A 23,488-nucleotide genomic window follows, 5' to 3' on the forward strand; every position below is an offset into this window, starting at 1 on the left:
CCGGAGTAGGTTCGGAGGAATTCTGTATGCCTTCAGAATCTTCACCATCGTGCCTCGGTGAATCGAATCAAATGCCTTTTTGAAGTCTATGAAACATAGGACTGCAGTCAGGTTGTCCTTCCTCACCTCCTCTATCAATCTCCTGAGTGCCAAGATCTGGGCTGTAGCAGTTCGCCCTTCTCGAAAGCCGTTCTGATTTACTCTCAGGTGAGGGTCGATTGCTTGCCGGACCCTGTTTAGAATCATGCGGTTGTAGATTTTCGCAGTACTACAGGTCAGGCTGATGCCTCGGTAGTTGTCCGGCTTCGAGAGGTCTCCGGTTTTGGGCACTGGCACGATGTTTGATAGAGACCACATATCAGGCAGCCGATTGTGCAGCAGAATCGGGCATTTATATAGCGCTTTCATATGTACTACTGTACACCCAAAGCGCTTTACAATCATGTCAGGGGATCTCTCCTCAACCACCACCAGTGTGCAGCATCCACTTGGATGATGCGACGGCAGCCACAGTACAACGGCGCCAGTGCGCTCACCACACACCGGATATAGGTGGAGAGAGGAGAGAGAGTGATAGAGCCAATTCAATGTAAGGGGATTATTAGGAGGCCATGATTGGTAAGGGCCAATGGTGTGTGGCCATGACACCGGGGTTACACCCCTACTCTTTACGAGAAATGCCATGGGATTTTTAATGACCACAGAGAGTCAGGACCTCGGTTTAACGTCTCATCCGAAGGACGGTGCTCTTTGACAGTATAGTGTCCCCGTCACTACACTGGGGCGTTAGGACCCACACAGACCACAGGGTGAGCACCCCCTGCTGGCCTCACTAACACCTCTTCCAGCAGCAACCTGGTTTTCTCAGGAGGTCTCCCATCCAGGTACTAACCAGGCTCAGCCCTGCTTAGCTTCAGTGGGCAACCAGTCTTGGGCTACAGGGAGATATGGCAGCAGAGCAAGGTTGCAGAACTCTAGAATGATGTCATCAAAATCACAGTTCTTCAGCACCTCTGGGGGTATGCCATCCGGACCAGCGCTTTTTCCCACTCTTACTGTGGCTTTTGCCCTGACGAGCTCACCGAGTGTGAAGGGGCCATCGTTGACGTTCAGGTTTGGGAGGTCTGATGGTATTTCCTCTTCCTCAGCTGCGTCTGCTGTTTCTCCCAGCAGCCTTTTGAAGTGGCTTGACCAGGTCATCACCCTCTCCTCCGGGCTGTGTCCCTTCACCTGTCCCTCCTTGGTCCTCTTCCGCCCCGTCATTTCATTGATGACCCTCCAGGCCTCCCCATACTGCTGTTCCCCTTGCGCCGCCTGCACCCTCCGCACTCTTTCCATCAGTTCTTCCCCTTTGATGGCATCATATGTTCTGAAAAGAAACTGTTTGGCTTCGTTCAGCTCGCTGCGCCTCTCCGCAGTTGGTTCCCGCTCAAAGTTGAGGCGGGCTTTCTCCACCATCCCACGTGCTGCTATGACCTCTAGGTGTTTTGATCGCAGGGAGGTTCTGACTTTCTCCATCTTAGGCACGCACAGTCTGGTCGCCTCCTTGTTCACATTGACGAATCTCCTGTATTCGCCGCTTGCCTCCGCTCCCCTGTCCAGCTGCTGGAATCGTCTCCTCACCTCCTCTGTGTATCTGGTTAGAAGGCCAGGGTCACTTGAGAAAGCTTTCCAGTTATACCGGATTTTGGGACTTGGTTTGGGGACCCTGAGGCTCAGGCGAACTCTCATTGAGACCACGCGGTGGTCTGAGCCCACAGAACTAAAAGTGCTGTATGGCTCAGCATTCATGATGGAGTTCCTCCACTTCTTCCCCAATATTTAAATCTATGCATTACAACCCCCCCAATATTTATACCATGATCACATGAAAAGGAGGCATACCCAAACTTCAACCCCCCCAATGTCCAAACCAAATCTACGCCCTTGAGACCCACACAGACACACACAGACAGACACACACAGAGACACACAGACACAGACACACAGAGACACAGACAGACACACACACACACACAGACACACACACACAGAGACACAGACACACAGACAGACAGACAGACAGACAGACAGACAGACACACACACACGCACACACACACACACACACACACAGAGACACAGACACAGACACACAGACAGACACACACAGACACAGACACACACAGACACACACAGACAGACACACACAGAGACACACAGAGACACAGAGACACAGACAGACACACACACACACACACACACACACAGACACACAGACAGACAGACAGACAGACAGACAGACACAGACACACACAGACAGAGACACACAGACAGACACACACACAGACAGACACACACACACACACACAGACACACACAGAGACACAGACACACACAGAGACACAGACACAGACAGACACACACACACACACACACACACACACACAGACACACACACAGACAGACAGACAGACAGACAGACACAGACACACACAGACACAGACAGAGACACACAGACACAGACAGACACAGACACACACACAGACACACACAGACACACACAGATAGAGACACAGACAGACACACAGACACAGACAGACACAGACACAGACAGACAGACACACAGACACAGACAGAGACACACAGACACAGACAGAGACACAGACACACAGACAGACACGCACACGCAGAAGGATACCAACCATGTCACAAAGCACGGGGATGCAGAAGGGGCATATAAATAGCCACCGCCAACAACCCCCAGCAACGAACCATCGGCCATAATGCTCAAGCAGAAGGGATACAACAAACCGGAATGGGTGGTCCCCGGCAGTGACGCACAGGCGGTGACCACACACACAAACGGTGCATCCGAATCCCCTTTTATACACTCCCTCGCGGAATATAATTGGACAATACATTACCCACAAGCAGGGGCGTCGGACTGGGGGGATAAAGGGTACCGAGTACCCAGGGCCCGAGGCGGGGGGGGGGGCCCTTAGAAGTCAGTTTTCTATACATACATATATGCACTAACATTTGTATAGCATTTATGTACAAATAAAAAAGTTCCTGTGCAAAACTAAACTTGTAGTTAGGCACTGGTTTGGTATAAAAAAGTAATTTTCATGCTGTGCAGGGCCCCACCACTCCTCTCGAATCAATGTAAATGGTACGACCCGCAGGTCAGGTGCTTCTGCTACGGACCCGCGGTGAATCAGTTGATGAGAGACAGGAGCTGGAGTGAGCTGTGATAGGAATTAGGAAGACAGGGGAAGAGTCATGTCTTTCCTTAAGAAAGGAAAATAAGGGGCTCAAAAACGAAAAGAAAAGAAGATTAAAGAGAGAAAGGCAAATGAGGGCAAGCAGTTGCTCACTCAGTTTTTTGAACAGAAAGGTGAGCTCCAAATGCATCATCGAGCATTGACATTGTTTTAACATAAATATCTACTCCAGGTAGAATAGCATACATTTATGTTCGTACTCTGTTTGAATAATATAGGCTACGCCAATACTTTATAGTATCACACCGTACATACAGGGATGCAAACAGCGCGCTTTTCGGCGCCTCGCGCTTTTTTCACGTCAGTTTGGGTGACAAAGTTATCTGAGGCCATTCCATAGCTTAATGTGAGGGACAGATGTCGTGTTACATCATTAAAGTTTACGGAAACTCGTTTTCCCTCCTCTGCGGCTGTCAATCTCCATTCAGTAACAGCTAACTAACGTTATTCAAACAGCGCGCGCGCCTCTGCCGGTTACAGCAGGATGCACGGTAAAACTCTCTCCAATATGATATATTAACATTATAATGCTTGATCTGTAGAGAAAAGGCTGTGGATTTGCATAAAATGACTTTATTTTGTTGGAGTTTGTTGCTGTTTTTAAACGACTCGCTACCGTGTGCCTGTTAGATCACAAACAGCACAAGGACTATGAATCTGCATCAAACGCACAATAACTGGAATTTAAAACTGAAGAAACAAATGATCAATAAACTGTTGGACAGATAAACACTAGGATTTGTGCGCTCGACATGTCTTCGCTTTGTGCCGTGAACTTTTAAATGCACACTTGCTGTGACTCCATGTTGCTCTGAGCACATCATTCTGCACCCGCGATGCGCATACGCGCTTTGTGCGCTCTGTTTTGAAGCGTTTCATATTATCATGGTTTTGCGCACTGAAAGATTATTAAAAGCCTATATTTTTTTATACCTAGCCTGCTCAATGCATTTAAAATAAGCATAATTTAATTGTGTATTATTTCTGTGTAGTGTAGCGTAGGCTATATAAATACACTTCTAAATTCTTGACATTAATATATAAATATAAAATTGAGAAATGTATGATTGCCTAATTGAATTTGATAAGAGTACTAATAGCAATTTGTTTTTATTAACGTGTAGATTTGATAAAATTACTGTGCAGATTTTTTCAAGAATTACTTTTTGCTGCTGATTTATAAGCTTACTCAATAAGTTTAATAAAAATACATAATAATACATTTATGTAATATTTAAAGGTGTTAACCGTAATCTTACACTGCAAAAATCAGAAGTTTACATGAAAACACTGTATATTTCCCTCCATTGTCAAAATCTAACACCCGCAAAAACACAGATCGCCTATTTTACCGCATTGCTATGCAAATTAGCTCGCGCACGCTCTTACATTAAATACAGAATTGTTCTCAGTTTAATGCACATCTTAATGATTGAAAATGACTTATTTTAAAAACATAATTCAAAGACTGAATGTCTAGTTTGGCGGTTAGTGTACCCTGTGATTCTATAGTCTGCATTTATTTTAAACAGACAAATAATCATCAATTAACTTGTACTTTTGACAATAAAACAAAAATATATTAATCAGAGTGTGGCTTATTTTGTTTACATTTTAAGTGTTTTTATGATAAAAATGCAATACCCCACCCATTGGTATCACTATGGTATTTGGTACGGGGGCCCAGCAAGATGGTTTGTACCCAGGGCCCAAAATTTGGTGCTACGCCCCTGCCCACAAGCATTAATTAATTAAAAACAAAACTATACATCCCACCACACATGCTTACTATTATGAGTGGAACATTTTCTTACTTTCTTACCTTAAAAATCTTTCTCATTTTCAAATCGTGTTCTAATTCTTCTGAGGTATGTGTGTGTGTATGTATTTATGTATGTGTGTGTGTGTATAATATATAGCTTTTTTTCTAGCATTTCCTGTCCTATAGCTGTAAAGCACTGCAATACTTATTGAGGGACAATAAAACGGCTGAGTCTTAAAACGTTGTCAAAGGTTGTACACTTGCTTTCGATTTCCTCAGTGAAGAAATTCATAAAGTCACTACTAAACTGTGATGGATTATCTAGTTCAGGTGACAACTGCTTATTTGTTCATCTAGCCACTGTACTGAATAAAAACCTTGGGGTGTTTTAGTTATTTTCTATGAGTTTGCGGAGATGCTTGGCCCTTAAAGCTTTTAGAGCCTTTTCATAGTGTGGCATACTCCCTTTCCACACAATTCTTAAGACCTCTAAATGAATTTGTTTCTATTTGCGCTTTAGGTTACATTGTCTGCCGAATCAGCAATGTGCTAATTTGCATAAACCATGTGTTCAACGGCCCTGTCATAAATACAACCCCATCCTTCAAACTCCACATTCATTTTTCAACAGATAAAGAAAGACTGTCTTCAAACTGATGCTTGATAGACACATGAGAAACTGTAAGATATATACTGTATACTATACTGTGTATTTGCTGTATATTTATTCTGCTTTTTGTGATTCATGTTTCAGTCTATTGTGATGAAATTATATTCCAAAAATATTGTGAATAATGTTTTTTCTCTGTTCCAGTAGCATTTCTTTAACCTTGTTTTTCTTCTGTTGTTCATGTAATTACAGGGCCATGCTGCAAAGCAGAATGCAAAATATTTCCTTCACACTGGATGCATATAACAAAATACATTACTTGAAATTTGTTTTTGTTGTTGTGCTGGGTTTACTTTTTCCACTCATCATCATTGCTAATGGACTGATCATCTGTGTAGTATGTCTTGAAAGAAAACTACATAAGCCAATGTACGTCTTTATCTGCAATTTGGCATGTATAAATGTATATGGTGGTACAGCAGTTGCACCTTTTATCATAAGTAGTTTCTTGACGGAGGATTATCAAATAACATGGCTTTCTTGTTTTGTACAAATCTACTTTATATATACCTATGTTAGTTGTGATATAACAAACCTAACACTTATGGCTTATGATCGATATATTTCTATATGTTATCCTTTACATTATGACAAAATAGTCACCCCCACAAAGGTGATTTGGGGTATTGTATTCACTTGGCTTTTCCCCTTTTTCAGAGTGACCATCTCTCTCTCATTAACAGCAAACATTGACATTTGTGGAGTTATCATTGAAAAAGTCTATTGTGATAATTATTCAATAGTGAAGCTAGCATGCTCTGATATTTCATATTACAACATACATAGCATAATATTAATTTTCTTTGTGGTTGTACTCCCATTTTTTATAATTATCTACACTTATTTAAGAATCATATTAATTTGTTTGACACTGTCAAAAAGAGGACGAGTTAAACTCTTTAGCACTTGTGTCCCACATCTAATGGCATTATTTAACTTTATTATTGGGACTTCTTTTGAACTTTTGCAAAGCCGGTTTGATATGAGACATGTACCCTACACAATTCGTGTAATACTTTCTTTGTATTTCCTTATTCTTTCCCCATTAATGAACCCAATCATTTATGGGATGGGAACTCAAGCAATAAAGGAAGCTATAATGAGAATGCTTTGTCATAGGTTTTACCAAAGGCAAGCTGTTGTAAGATGTATAACTTAAAACACTTTTTCATGGATGTAGATTCCAGTAAGGCTAATATATTCATACTAAAAGCCAAAAAATTCAATTTTGATATCAAGGGGACTCTAATCTGTTTGGAATTGTCAAAGAGAGGATGAGTCAAACTCTTTAGAACTTGTGTCCCACATCTAATGCCATTACTTCCTTTGAACTTCTACAAAGCCGGTTTAATATGATAAGTGAAAGTGGCCCACATGCTTCATGTAATACTCTCTTTGTATTTTCTTATTATTTTTCCATTATTAAACCCAGTGATTTATGGTATGCAAAGTCATGCAATAAAGGAAGCAATAATGAGAAATTTGTATACCAAAGGCAAGCTGTGCAAGTTGTGAATGTTAAATACTTTTTATGTGCTTCATATACTGTATGTAGTCATATTGATATATTATATGATACACTATCATGTGAATAATTTTCAAAATAATTAATAATACTGTACAGTTAAGCGCGATCTGCTGTGATGTCACAATTAAGTTAAATTGTGGGGTGAAATCTGGAGTAGAATAACTCCCTCGGTCAAATTGAGGGGATGAGGGCCTATCCACATAAACTTCCCTCACCCCCTTGACAAAGTGGAACTCACTTCACAATGGAGGCAGGGGGTGCTTCTCATTTCTTATTTGTGCATCCTCGCTTACTATTGACGCGTCTTAGCTCCACCCCCTCAGGATGCAAGGGAAAGATACACCTGTGTTTCCTCACTCCCGGTGCAATTAGAGAATTGAGAAGACCTTCAAGAAGGCTGCATTCGATCGGTTTCCGGGCTGGAGGAGCTAGGGAGAACCCAGGGATTCCCCCGAGGGGAAGTGCTTAGGGAGGTGTGTGAGTGTATGTCTAACAGCAAAGTGGAACACACTCCTGATAACCAAGAAAATACAATCTAAAAGTTAATGAACATGAAAACAAACAGGCAGACTGACAAGTCTTGATAATGGTTGTGCACAAAAAAGTATATTAGTATAATGCACACAACTCAGAATTAATTCAGAAAGTTTTTTTTTTAAAACAGGAGAAAAACAGTGACATGCCCCCACAGAAGAATTTTTTTTTTTAAATAACCCCTGAAATGATGACTTCTGGTGAATATTGTGGAAACTAATTTATACATTTAGATAAATATGTTTCATACATTATAGCATATTGTAATACAACTTATTAGGCCTATATATAAACTCATCGGCTAAAACTCATCGGCTTAGACTGTATTTGAAGAAAAATAAACAACAGTTTTCTGTAGCCTTGTGCAAACATTCAATAGAATTAGACTTCTAGAATGTTCTTTCCAGTGCAAAAAATTATATTTTTAATTTAATTAGACAACATTTTAAGGAAGTGTAGTGCAAATATCTTTATATAATTATATTTCCATTATAGTTAACTTTCTTTCCAGTGCAAAACAATAATACATAAAAAAAACAGCTAATAAAGAAAATGTTACACTCAAATACTGCATTCAAGCAATACAACACCTGTATGTATGCACATGGAAAATCTCACAGAAACAAATAAACCTCCAGACTAAGCACATTGTGCAGCAATTTTTTCGGAGGTAGTCATTTTTACATTTTCCGCTGTTGTCACTTGTCGTCATCGATTGCTGACTCACAATGACTGAAACGACCAATTAAAAGGGCATTCTCTGATGATGTTCCAAGATGTTAAAAACGCAACGCTGATCATAGACAAACGGGGAGAAATTAGTATCTATACCGCACTGTCTGTTTTTTTTTTCTTATTATAGCCTACAAATGTCTTCGTTCATAGTCTGACATATATTAGAAGCTATGTGTCTGTCATGGATTTGCACTGAATTGATTCTCAAAAATACGGAACAAAGTGCGTTCCGTATCAGTTCAATACGGAACAAGACTTTTATGTGTCAAATACGGGACGATTCCGTATGATACGGAACGGTTGGCAACCCTGCTGTGGGTTCTCTCTGGGACATCTGTAAAAGGGTATTTTGCCCACCTACTTTTGGGGTGTAGTGTTAAACACACTTGAGTGTGGATTTGTTTCATTGCCTTTGTAGTGTGGGACACTAGCGTGTGGGTGTAGTGAGTGATTACTTATGAGGTGGGTCAGGGATTCTTTTTCCTGTTAGTGTCTTCGAATAACCCCCAGTCTTTATCTATTTTCTTTTTGTTAATCTTTGTTTTATTTATTTTAAATACTTTTTTTTTTTTTTTTACATCTGTAGGTAATTAAAGGGGTCATATAATGCCATTTTTGTACAAGCTAATATGATTCTTTAGGGTCTAAATTAAAAGTTTGTAATATACTTTAATTAAAAATTCTCATTAGTATTGTAAGAAAACACTAATTTTACCTGGTCAAAAACAGCTCTGTTTTCAGCACGCCGTTTCAGTGCATGTGTCTTTAAATGATAATGAGCTTTGCTCACCCCGCCCCTCTGTTCTGTGGGTACACCGTATTAGATGTTCTCTGACCGTATCTAACACAATAACCACGTGTTATTCGTTATAAACGTGGGATTATGAATTATATTGAGAACGTCGTACATAGAAAACATGCTGTAATGTAGCCTACCCTGAGTGTAAACCTTAGACGCATTCATCGTGAAGCCTGCAGCAAGGTTTGCAAATTTCGCAAAGATTAATATAAATACTAATATAAAGGTTAATAAAACATTACACTCACATCTTCTGGAGGTTCAGCAGGAACACGTTGGTACCGATCCGTTTTTTCTCGTTTGTGAAGCTGTCTGGTGTGAAATGATTCGCGCAAACATGAAAGCACAGACGATCGTGGGGAATCCCCGTGAGGGAATCCCCGCGTCAATCCTTTGGGCATATCGCTTCAAAAACAAAACTCAGCCACTGCTTCTTCAACGGCTCGGATTTAGGAACATCCAAATGACTGCTGTGTTCCTTATTACATCTAAGAACAGAACACCACAATCGCTTAGACGCCATTCTACTCCAGCATATCAACAATGGCGGACTACTATGACGACGGCTGTCACAGCTTGCTCAGGGCGGGTCTTGTGTTGAAACACGGCTGTCAATCACAATAGCGGGAGGGGCGTACGATCTTATGACGTCACAATATCGAACGGCTTGATTTCAGAGATGGTCAAACATATAAGGAGATTAAAACAAAACCACTGGATGGATTTTTATCATGATAGGATGGTTGTGTACAGGCACTGCCAACAGACATTTCAGTGCAATCAACTTGTAAAAGTGCATGTACCATTATATGACCCCTTTAAGAGGTAAATGTCTGGAAGTTATTTACTAGTGAATGTGGTGTTTTTTTTTTCAATGTGGAAAGATTTTATGTATTAGTAAATTGCTTTTTAATTGTCAGAACCTTCTCAGTCCTCTTTGAGAAGAACGAACCTGTGTTGTCTGAGTATTACATATCCTTAGGTGAAAGCCCTGAGGTGGCGTAGTTGGCTACATTGAAAATCTTATTAGAGTTTTATTAATGTGAACTTCTTGCTGATTATCTTAGCTATTATTTCTCTCTTGGCCCTTACAATCCCGCTACATGTGCATAAAAAACATGCGCTCAAACGAGTCGGATAATTATTATTATTTATTTATTTATTTTTGATAAGAAAACATCTGCATAAACTACGATGGAAACATATTGACCTTATAAATTTCTAGATGTGAATCAAAAAAGTCATGTGACTTTGCACGTTAGGACAGCATAACGTCTCAGTTACTAACGTAACTTTGGTTCCCTGAGATGTGGGAATGTGTATTGTGTAAGGCTTAGCTTGCGCTATAGGAAAATTCTCGAGAATATTGAAGCCAAATTTTTAAAACGCAGTGCGGCAACTGCACAAACCTATGGCAAGGCGAACCAATCAGGCCGCTTCGTGCCATAGCGCGTCAGAGCCCACCAGAATGGGTGTGGCTTATGGCTATATAAGCACTCATTCTGCCAAGGAACTCAGGTTTAATCGACTGAAGCGATCCCCTGATCAAGCACAGAAGCACGCCGGGTTACGCAATACTCGTTTCCTCATCTCAGGGAACCGAGGTTACGTTAGTAACCAAGACGTTCCCTTTCGAGAGGTCTCTCGTATTGTGTAAGGCTTAGCTTACGCTATGGGAAACCCCTTCAAAACGCAGTGCGTGCTTAACTTTGCTCCATACAAGGCAAGATGCCTGAGGCTTCTAGAAGAGTAAAGTATGAACCCAATAAAAGCTATTCCGTGACGGGCTTCGTATAGGGAAAAACAAGTGTAGTGGCGGACCACTCTTAGCTGGGATGTATTGCTTAGCTTCTTTGACAAGCTATCCAACACAGTGAAACTTAAATTGTACCTTTTTTGAGGTGGATGAGACGGGATTCCAGCAGATAGGTAAACAGGGCAGGTAAGCAGGGCAAGGCAAGCAGCAGGCAGGTAAGTAGGTTGGTAGTAGCAGACAAAGCATGGACTCCAGTAATCCAACAAACGATTGGTAAGTGGTTGAAAAATGGTGGTTAAAAAAGGCCCATATATGTGTGTCAAATTTGTTGTAAATATGTAATTTTGATAAGGAGTTTAGACAATTATATTCAGTGGCGTAACGAGCCAACACCAAGCCCTTAAGTAGGATTATCAAGGCGGGCCCCTTGATGACGCAATTGATGACATTGATGACGCAATGTCCGCGAGTAGGCTACCATGAATAGGGCAGGATATGATCATACACAGCATATAAGAGATGAGATGACTAATAAAATCAGGAGTAGCCTACGCTCACCAAAAAAAAAAAAAAAAAACACTGGTGACAGCGCACCATAACACATTGTTAGGCCTAGGTCCAAATACATAAAAAAGATGCTCTCTTACATTATAGCGGGATTTTCCGGCTATTCCTATGTGCAACTGCAAAGTTGTCGATTAGATCAGGATTTTGCGCACGGGCATTCTCAATTGACCCTTCGCAGGGAGTTTGATTGACAGGCGATCTGACTAATCATAATCCGCCATTTTGTCCCACAAAGCAGTCAGGAGAGTTAGTAGATTAACATTGGAGGATTTAAATTTGAAAAACAAAGTGTACTGACGTCTTAGCACTTTAAAACAACATTCTTTTTATGTTCATGCATGTTTATTTTAATGCTATGAATTAACTAGAAGGAAGAGATGATCGGTTCACGAGCAGCTTTAACTGAGCCTCGAGTCTACAGCGATCTGTCAGACACATTAAAGAGTCACAAAATGGTAATTATTGTTTAAATGTCAAAAAAAAAAAAAACTACATTCGAAAGGTGAGACTTTTGGCGCTTTTCCATTACCAGTACCAGCTCAACTCAACTCGACTCGACTCGACTCGGCTCGGCTCACTTTTCGCTCTGTTTTCCATTGCAGATAGTACCTCCACAATAGTACCTGGTCGTCATAGCGACGCCGCAGGAAACTGCCGTGACTTAATCTTCTACGCGAGATACATCCGCTGCCACACACACAGGACAATGGAGGAAATCGAGTGTATGCTGTTTTTGGATGTTTTTGTTTTTGCTGTTTTTTATTCAGGATACTCCGTCTGGCGCGTGCAATGATGACACAGTGAATAGTGACGATTCTCTCTGACCAATCAGCAGTCTGCCGTGTTTTCACGTCACATTTTAGTATCGCCTCAGCTCGCTTAGAACCTCGCCGGAGGTGGTACGAAAAAAAGTACCTGGAAGCAGGTACAGGTACAACTTTTACACAGTGGAAAACCAAACAGAGCCGAGTCGAGTCGAGGCGAGCCGAGCCGAGGCGAGCTGGTACTGTGTAGTGGAAAAGCGGCATTTGTTTCATATCAAAAGTACTTGTCTGTCAGCGCGCAGTCTCCTCTCTGATCCGCAATGTATTTTTCACTGTGTGAGAACTTGGTGTGGTGTGAGAGTGGCGTCGCTTGTCAGACATAGCAACAGTAACTAAAGTGGGCGGGTCTTTGCGAATGGTCATTGACAGTATGGACGGGGATTCGCCAGTCCCAATTCAAAACAAATTTCATCACAATCCATCATTGTTCGTTTCAAACATGTGAGAGCATCAAAATGATCCATGGGTGAAATTGATTGGATTTAATTCATTTTTTTGTCAGTTCCTATCATAATTTTAAAATGTTGGCGTTATTGTTTAGCTATTTACCTATGTTTTCAAATTTCCTTAGTTTTTTTGTTGTTGTCTCGATCGGACTAACGGCTTTGAAGATAAACACAATTTTTTAAAGCTCTAAATGACACTTACAAAAACCATAAGGTGAAACCTGGCATGTTTGGTATTGTTGGACTCGGCAAGGATTCAGGAGTCTTAGGAGGTCACTCCTGTGAAAAAACACTGGCTTGAAATTTCTAAGGCTCCTTCAAGGCATTGTGCCAATGACGTATACTGAGTTTTTTTAGAATACACCAATGTTCTCATAGACTATCATGGCACCTTGGACAAAGACACTGCGTGCCAATTTTCAGTAGACTAACTCAGAATGAGCTCATGAACATGTGTCCCAAGTTTTGCGAAAATATCTCTTTCCGTTCACAAGTTATAACCATTCTATAGTGCCACCAAGTGGCCAATTGTTGCGATTTTTTTTCAAGTGATCTCAGATTGAGCTCAGGAAGATGTATCCCAAGTTTAGCAAAAAAATCTCTTTCCGTTCACAATTTATAACCGTTTTAGTAAAAGTGGCCTTGGTGCCATCAAATATTTTGGTTCCCCTTATCGACCGTTAATTGAAATTTTGAATTTTTTGGATGATTATTGATTGTCAGACTCCAGAGAATATTCTTGCAGTGGTTTGGTTCCGATCGGGCCAAAAACCTAGGAGAAGTTTGCAAAAATAGGTTTTTCAAATTGGCGCCGAAGGGCGAGCAAATCGGAGATAGCCATGTTGTTCGCCTTGAGCCAAGGATTCCAACGATATAAGACACTTGATCCTGGGACAAACGGTCTAAGAGTTATGAGCGATTTTGAACTTTTGGTTGCTGTAGCGCCACCTATGGGCCATTCGGGGTCATGCTCTGATAGGTTGTCCCCAAATTGAGGCCTACCATCTGGCCAGGTTTCAAGTCTCTAGGCCTTACGGTTTGGCCTGCACGATGCGTTTTACAAATCCTTACAATTACAATAGGGTTTCAGCATTTCATGCTTGAACCCCTAATAAGAATGAAGGCTTTTTGCCAGTTATAGCGCCACCTATGGTCTGATCTCCATGAAACTCTGCATGCTTCCTCACCATGTTCTGACACATATGCTCATCAATTTTTGTGAAGTTCTGAGTTTTCCTTTGGGATTTATAGGCTTTTGAGTGTATTTTGCCACGCCCCTTTTCTAAATGACCCTGTTACAGCCACCCAAATGCCAAAGTTCAACTTTTTTTTGATAATTATTGATCTAGAGAGTTCAGAGAATTGTCCTAGACTGGTTTGGTTCCGATCGGGCGAAAAACCAGGGACTAGTTCGCAAAAGTAGGTTTTGGACAAAATTCGACATAGCAGAAAATGGTCCCTGCCTAAATCAAAATTAGGAGATAGCCATTTTGTCCGCCTTGAGCCAAGGATTCCAACGATATAAGACACTTGATCCTGGGACAAACGGTCTAAGAGTTATGAGTGATTTTGAACTTTTGGTTGCTGTAGCGCCACCTATGGGCCATTCAGGGTCATGCTCTGATAGGTTGTCCCCAAATTGAGGCCTACCATCTGGCCAGGTTTCAAGTCTCTAGGCCTTACGGTTTGGCCTGCACGATGCGTTTTACAAATCCTTACAATTCCAATAGGGTTTCAGCATTTCATGCTTGAACCCCTAATAACAAAGGAAACAAAAGCAGTCTGCCGTCAGGCAGACACAGAACTGGTAAACACAGAAGTCAATAACTTGGCTGGTGAAACACAACAGCAGAGGTCCCTGAGCTGGGTAGAAGCGGTCAGCGAGGATGACACAGTCTTAGGCCAGTAGTTGCAGATATGCAGACAGCGGTGAGGTTTGAGACCATGAGTTGCAGGATGGCTGGGCAGAGAACAGTCTAAACAAACACAGACAATTTGATTCTGGAATTAAACAATACCATCCAATAGTAAAACACAATGTTAAAACACAATGTCCTGTGAAATGACTTGAAGATCTGATGATGACATTAAGAACAGATAACTGAATATCTTATCTTGATATCTTGAAATGTCTACTAAGTGTAATATCTCTTTTGCTATCATAAACATTTTTTTTTAATATAATCACTCTTGAGATCTAATTATTATATTATAATATTATAATATTGCACCATTTCAGTGGGAAGGAAGCATAGATTGATGTACATTGAAGCTCCAATGGATTAATGACCAGAAACAAATATGTTTACCACTGATGTATGACATCTTTACTGTTAAGGTTGTGGATTAGGCTTAGTTGTAGGTCAGAAGAAACAATTGAAAATGTGGGTCTCACTGTGGCAATTCAAACATCTTTCCACAATACCACAACAATATTTAACCCTTGTGCTGTGTTGAAAATCGTATAACACTCGTGGTGTTACCTGTTAAACATTTTTCCTGTAGGGTTGAAAGGGTTAACAGTGTAAGAAAAAAACACTCACAAACTGTATTTTAACAGTAATAAACTGTAAGTTATAAAACAGGTACATACTGGCAACACTGTTGCCAGTACTTCACTGTAAAATTTGTGCTGAAGAGTAGAGCTTGTGCTTCAGTCCAGCTCAACATGCCAAAATACTCAGAAAGGATTTTAACCTGCCCATTCGCTAAACAGTCTGGTGGACTGACTCGACCACTGTCTATACATTGTTACAATCAGACCCTAGTCGATTCATGGTATTTGTTGGGACTCGGGTAGCAGAGATACAAGAACTCACAGAGCAACACTGCTGGCGACATGTAGACTTAAAAATCATCATGCTTTCCCCTGTTATGGTTGAATCACGGAAGCTACACCAGTTACTTTGCCAAGAGATTTATTATTTGTACATGTGTCAGACAATACGAGAGAAACAGGCATATAAGAATAAGGCTACATGAGAGGTGGTCTTCATTCCAGATTTCTCTGTTCCCCATTCTTCTATCCTCTCACCCCATCATGCTAGCTGTAAATGGTTTCTCTGGGTTTCTCCTCCCTCAGCCCATCATCTCTGTTTCTCCTTCCTCTCACCCCATCATGCCTTTATGTTTCTCTGAGATGGTACAGTAAGATTGAGCTTAAATACATCACTGAGCGACTTTCAACTTCCTTGTAAGGTAGAAAACCATGTTGCTTATGTTTAAAAATGGAATGTATACCTAATGCTTACACATGGTACAATCCACTATCCCTCTACCGTAGTTCCAGTGGAGGGAGATGGAGACTAAAATGTCATCTTTTAATATAATTTAATAATTTTATTTTATGTATCTGTATTATTATTCTTTATTAATATTCATAATCAGTTGTATTATCTTATGAAGTTTAAAATGCATGAGTTAGACTATAGATTGCATGGACACTTGTTTAAGGAACATATTTTAGACACAAGGAGGGTAGCTGGAAAGTTATGTATTCTGCTTAGAGGTGTGTGTGCAATGCCACGTTCACTGAGCAGAGAGTTCCAATGATGTGTACAGTAAATGCTCTTTGCAAGAAAAGGAATGTTTCAACTGATGCAAATGTACCATTTGTATACCACTAATGTATACACAGAGGGACAGTGGATTGTACCATGTGTAAGCATTAGGTATACATTACATTTTTAAACATAAGCAACATGTTTTTCTACCTTACAAGAAAGTTTGAAAGTCGCTCAGTTGTGTATTTAACCCGAGCTGCAGAGTCTTTATCCATTTTCAAGAAACTGCTGAAGACATCTTTTTCAGCAACACCTGACCCATTAATACTAACACTTACTATTCAATATCTATTTAAAAAATAAAATAAAAACCCTGCTATGTGTACTGTGCTGAACTAACTGGGTCATGGCACTTGGATATTGTTGCCCTATTGTTGGTTTGATTGCTTCTATTGTTTTCCTCATTTGTAAGTCACTTTGGATAAAAAACGTCTGCTAAATGATTAAATGTAAATTATATGTTTTTACAGGACACTATTTTAGTTTTTGCATTCTCTGTTACAGTATGGGATTTATTTTTGTATTGTTGCTTTTTAAATATGTTTTTCCCTTTATACAAAACATTCAGCAAAACATCATACACTTCTGACAAAGCTTTTTTTCCTTACTGATTGGGTTAAGTTGATGATGAGGGGAGCAAATGTAATGATGCAACTAAATTAACTAGGGAGAAGACATTTTGAGGCTTTACATGACTGAAAGGCACTTTCTTTTTCTATACTATTTTCCCCCTGTTGCCATAGTATAAATAGAGCTGTTTCAGGTTGAAGGCAGTCATTCTGCATATACAGCGAAAATATACAAATACACAAAAATTACAAGGTACATTCAATGAATTTTTTAAAGAAATATTGTCAATATGTTATATTGTGTTACATGAATCATAAGCCAGTTTTTTTTATTTCATATTTTAAGCAAGATATATTTTAAGTTATATATTTTTTTTATTTATTGTATATATTTATTGCATACGCTGTATTGTACTGACATGCACATTGACATTTTGTGCAAAGAATGAGATTTAAAAACAGCTTTTCAATAACTCATCTTTTCTCTAAGCTTCCTTCTCATCTATTTTTTCTCTTCATTTAGGAAATCAAGCTATCATGAAAAATATTTCTTTCTTACTGGACGGATACAGAGGAATATATGACCAGAGAATTATTTTTGTGTTTGTGCTATCTTTACTATACCCAGTCATGATCATTTCTAACAGTTTACTCATCTATGTAATATGTGTTGAAAGAGGGCTACATAAGCCCATGTACATCTTTATTTGCAATTTGGCATGTATTAATTTATATGGCGGATCTGCTGTTATACCTTTTATTTTGACTAAAATTATTACAGAAAATTATCAAATAACATGGCTCGCTTGCCTTGTGCAGATCTTTAGTATATTTACCTATGGTGGCTGTGACCTAACAAACTTAACAGTTATGGCTTATGATCGATATATAGCTATATGCTATCCTTTAGAATATGAAAAAATAATCACACCTCAAAAAGTGGTTATATGTGTTGCAGTTTCTTGGCTTTTGCCATTTTTGCGATCTACTATCACCATCTCAATTACAGCGAATCTTAACATTTGTGGAGTAATTATTGAAAAAGTCTACTGTGATAATTTTTCTGTGGTGAAGCTAGCATGCTCTGACACTTTGAGTATTAACTTATATGGTGTATTTATGATGTTCCTTACCTCCCTGCTGGTTGCCATAATTTTCTACACATATGTAAGGATCATCTTTATCTGCTTGAAGTTGTCAAAAGGAGGTCGAGTTAAATTCAGCACATGTGTCCCACACTTAATAGCATTACTAAACTTTGTGATTGGTGTTTGCTTTGAATTGTTCCAAAGTCGATTCAATATGCGTCATGTGCCTTACACTGTTCGTGTCATACTGTCATTGTATGTTCTTATTCTGTCCCCTATTATAAATCCAATCATGTATGGAGTGAAAACTCAAAAAATAAGGGAGAACATAATTAAAAGAATTGTTGTATGTTACACTTAAGGTAGCCTCTGGAATCTGTGGAACAAGTTGCTATGAACTTATTTGTAAATGGTAAAACATATGAGTGATAACATACTGTTTTCTGCTATTACCTAAAACTTAATGTACATAAAACTTTAGCCTGTTATATGTAAATGCAGTGTAGGGCTTTGTTATTTTGACAGTCTATGGGTTGCTGAGCAGTTTTGAGGTTTACACAATTTGCTCAGAAGTGCACTGACATACAGTATAACTCACTGTATTATAACCTACAGCCCTTCAGTTGTCAAAGAGTTTTATCTGCCTTTATTTTTTTTTACACAAATCAGAACCAGTGGCTTATGTCTACATAGATGCGTAACAGAGTGCTGTTGCTGTGTAATTGTTTTATATTGTTTTGTAGTATAAGCATTTGCAAACTATAAACTTACTGATTGTCAATTGAATGATCAGGTTTTTTTAAACCAAAAACTTTATACTTTAAAATTTCAGAAACATTCTAGGAAATGTTCAAGATATCTTTAATGTTGTTAATAGATGCCTATTAGGAATACTCGTGTTCTTTTTCTAAAATAAAACCTTCTGAGTCTAAATCTACGCACCTTTTTGAGATAACTCTGTATAGCACGGGCCAGATAAAATCATTTCCTGAGAAAAATAATTCTGAGTGATAACACGGGCATCATTATGAGACATTCGAAAGAGACGATCCTAGCGTTGGCTAAATTCAACCAGCTCATTTCAAAATGGGCCTCAGGCTCGTGGAAAGAGCACACTAGGTTGTCGTTGTACTATGTTATTGTCATATGTTGCTATGTTATTGTTGGTGGGCCTATTGAAATTAATTTCAAATGTATTCAAATGTCAATAAAAAAACTAAATCCACTTTAATGTTTGAGACATTCACTTGCAATATATATATATATATATATATATATATACATATATATATATATATGTGTGTGTGTGTGTGTGTGTGTTACTGAGAATATAGGTAGTTTTACAGAGTGCTCTATTTCACAGATAGCCGCCAGATAAGTCTAATACTCCCCTTTTTTGAAAGGGTCATAATGCAGAGTACTTCCCCTCTGGTTGAATCATAGCAGGCCTTCACAGGGTTTTGGGCCTCTTTACTCCCAGCAGGCAGGACGTGTTAAGGTGACCGGCTTCCAGTGTAAAGCCTCCCTCAAACGACCAGGCTGCCCCAGATATAGACTTCAGTACTCTCCTTAATTTTAGGGTCGTTATCCCACATAGCAACATTTTGACGTCCCAGATTCGGCTCACATCTGGCCCACATGCAGTGTGGAATGACGGCCCTTGGGTGGCTCATTCCTTTTTGCCAGATCTGGGCCACAAGCAGGCCATAGCAATGCCACATGAAAAGAGCAAAGAAATAAACCAGAACTGGACTTTATCTGAGCCACAAAATCTGTGTATTAAATATGGAGTCATCTCAGCCTTAATAAGCCTGTTAACAAGCAGAATCACTGAAGGAAAGCAGAGAACAGAAAAAGAGACGAGCAGAAACACAAGAACTACAACTGTCTTCAGCCACAGTCTAAGATGAAATCAACTGAAGATAAAAGAAGACATTAAATATCTCAAGATTTCAGCAGAGGAGGATTAAACAACTCCACAAACAGCATTACCAGCTTTCGCTCAAGTGCCGTCATTTCATGCTGCATGTGGGTCAGATCAGTATTCCACAAGTGCACATCATGTGCACAAGTGGGCCGGATCTGGGCCGAAACAATGTTGCTATCTGGGTTCCGTTAATTTTGTGAATTGGTAAGTTTCGTCAGGGCGTGAAGAAATATACAGCTGAGTGTCATCAGCATAACAGTGAAAACTAATGTCATGCTTCCTAATGATATCTCCCAAGGGTAGCATGTAAAGAGTGAACAGCAGTGGTCCTGAGCCTTGTGGTACTCCATACTGAACTTTTGTTCGATAAGACATCTCTTCATTTACTGCTACAAACTAATAACGGTCAGATAAGTATGATTTAAACCATGCTAATGCAATTCCACTAATGCCAACATAATTTTTTAGTCTATTTAAAAGAATGTTGTGGTCAATAGTATCAAATGCAGCACTCTAATAGATCGAATAACACTAATAGAAAGATACAACCTTGATCGGATGAGAGCAAATCATTTGTGACTCTAATGAGAGCTGTCTCAGTACTATGGCACGGTCTAAATCCTGACTGGAAATCCTCGCAGATACCATTTCTTTTTAAAAAGGAAAATAGTTGTGAAGATACTGCCTTTTCTAGTATCTTTGACAGAAAAGGTAGATTCCAGATCGGCCTGTATTTGACTAGCCAGCTTAAAGGTTTTTGGTACGTATCCTAATGACAAAGATGAATTAATGATATTAAGAAGTGGATCTATGACCTCTGGAAGCATCTCTTTCAATAGCTTAGTCGGTATAGGGTCCAACATACATGTTTTCGATTTAGATGATTTAACGAGTTTAGAAAATTCTTCCTGTCCTAGAGCAATGAATGAATCGATTTTTTCCTTAGGGACACTACAATGCACTGCCTGGTGCGATACTATAGTAGACAGTTGCATAGTTATAATTTTCTCCCTGATATTATCAATCTTGTAAGTAAAGAAGTTCATAAAGGCATTACTGCTGTGCTGCTTGGAAAAGTCTGGGGTTGAAGCTTTACTTTTCGTTAATTTAGCCACTGCTTCGAATAAATACCTAGGGTTTTGTTTATTTTCTTCTACTAGGGTTGAAAAATAAGCAGATCTAGCAGCTTTTAAGGCCTCTCTGTACGCAATCGTGCTCTCTTTCCGTGAAATTTCTTCCAGTTGTGCTACATTTTTCTGGCTGCTCTCTTAAGGGCCCGAGTGTGCTCGTTGTACCACGGTGTTGGGACTATTTTCCTTAATCTTCTTTAAGCGCATAGGAACAACTGTGTCTAAAGTGCTGGAAAAGAGAGAGTCAAAAGTTTCTAAAAGTGCCTTGCTGCAATGCATGCTGGGGACCAGCATAAAACAAAACTCCCAGCGTGCATTGCAGCATGAATGCAGCTGAATATGCAGCTGAATTGTTCTATTATTTTGTTATAAATATATGCTTTTATTTTTTGCTGTTGTTTTTGTTGTGAGATTTAGTTTCTTTTTTGTGATGTTCAGAGTTTATCTGAATATGATCATGATATTATCTGAATATTTTGTTGATTGTGACCATTGTTGAGATACATGTGCTGATTGTTGATGTTTGTGTGTGTCATCATATATTAACTTGTTGTGCTCATGTTTAATAAAAGGTTAACTGATTGTTATAATACTGCTGGATTTCATGCTGCAGTAATACAGGACTTGTAATGTAAATTGCATTTCATTGTAGCTTTCTTTGTTACTGCAAGAGTGTTTAACAAACACAGTCACAGCAGCCAAACAAAACAATGGATAAAATAAGAGTTAAGAGCCCAACTAATATAAACACTAATCACTGTTATGGTGACTACAAAAAACACATTAGAGTTAAATACAAAACAAGGGACTCCTGTGAACAATGATAAGACAATAAACCAATGACAAGACACATGTCAGGATCACATGACAAACAGGAAATCACATGATTAGACACAGAAACATGACAATAACAAAACAAAAACAAAAAGTGACAGATGGTCGTCAGGAATAAGGTGGATACCAATAACAGTAAGTTATGCTAAATTTTATGTAACTAACCCTAAACCAAACACTGATCCTACACTGTAAAAAATAAAATCTTTAAAAAAACAGTCAATGACTGTCAGCTACGGCTGCCAAAAAAAAAAAAAAAAAAAAAAAATATATATATACTAATTAAATAAAGTGCAAAAAACTTTTACAGACATTTTCCTTAAATGTTTTACAGAAAAACACTGTTATTTTACAGCTATTTCCTGAATTATTATGCTCAAACACCTTCACTGTAAAAAAAAAACAGTGATGGTGACCAGGTATGGTGGTTCTTCTTTAGCTCATGGCTAATAACTGAAATCATTATGCAACATGCCAAATGATGTAATTCATATGGGTCCATATGGCCTAATTTGACTTTAATAAACATGGTTGTTAAAGGTCATTATGTATTTTTCCACTCTCATATTGCCTTAGTCCTTATACCCAGAAGGCCTCTCTGTCCAGAGCTGCTCTCAGTGGGATAACAGAACAGATAATTATCTTGTAATGGCAACACTTTAATTAAACCCCACTGACCATACAATTACACTTAGATCCCTTCGGGCTGATCATAGCTTTAAGTGACCTCTAAAAAAAAAAACTTAAATCAAATAGATCTATGATTAAAATGATATATCTTTCAAGACAAAACCAAACACTATTCTAAATCATATTATCTGAAAGCACTTATACAGTGTGTAAAAGCAAAATATTATTTAATTTTGACAATTACTATTTTTTCTGAGAGTTTTCCCTATAAGTTTTGAATTTTGCAATAATATACAATGAACTAGTAATAAATGCACACTGCACTTAATAGTTGTATTTAAAAAAGGTACTTCCATAGAGGGTTTTCACCGACGTCACGTTCTGGGCGGTAACCCGGATGCGCGGCCATTATGGAGGCACTCGGATGTAAACAACAGCATAGATTGCACAATTTATGTACTACTGAACACACTGTTACACTAATAAACCACGGAAAAAACACATGGAAGCTGCAAAATCATATAGAGAAGAACTTAGTAAGCAGGAAAGACCGTGAAATTTTGCCAAACTAAAGTTAATATGTGGTAAAGATCCGAACGAGCTAGCTTCTCTAGCCCTTACTGCAATTATTCCTTCTATTTCTTATCCCGACATAGGTTACGTTCAGATTGTCAGTCCAAAAAAGCACATGAAATCTGTTTCAAGCTACATCCATATGTGGTTTGAAATCCTATTCAAATCATATCAGGAAATCCGCTTCAGTCTGAACGCTCTGATCGGATTTTGCGTGGTATGTTACTTTCTCACGCCATGTAAAATGTAAACGTCAGACATTGTTATAGGGAACATGCTGAAAGTCGC

At 39.1% G+C, this 23,488-nt stretch overlaps 1 protein-coding gene across 1 annotated transcript; it reads left to right on the top strand.

Moving 5' to 3' along the window:
• Positions 1-17,648: 17,648 nt before the first annotated feature.
• LOC311297410 (uncharacterized protein) lies at positions 17,649-18,854 on the top strand (the record flags this gene model as incomplete). The annotated part of the gene is made up of 3 exons (XM_084419658.1): positions 17,649-17,739; positions 17,977-18,114; positions 18,850-18,854. The coding sequence occupies 3 exons, from the start codon at positions 17,649-17,651 to the stop codon at positions 18,852-18,854; spliced, it is 234 nt and encodes a 77-aa protein (XP_084275784.1).
• Between the last annotated feature and the right edge of the window lie 4,634 nt (positions 18,855-23,488).

The sequence above is a fragment of the Rutilus rutilus genome, assembly GCF_951802725.1.
Source record: "Rutilus rutilus genome assembly, chromosome: 9".
Taxonomy (NCBI): domain Eukaryota; kingdom Metazoa; phylum Chordata; class Actinopteri; order Cypriniformes; family Leuciscidae; genus Rutilus; species Rutilus rutilus.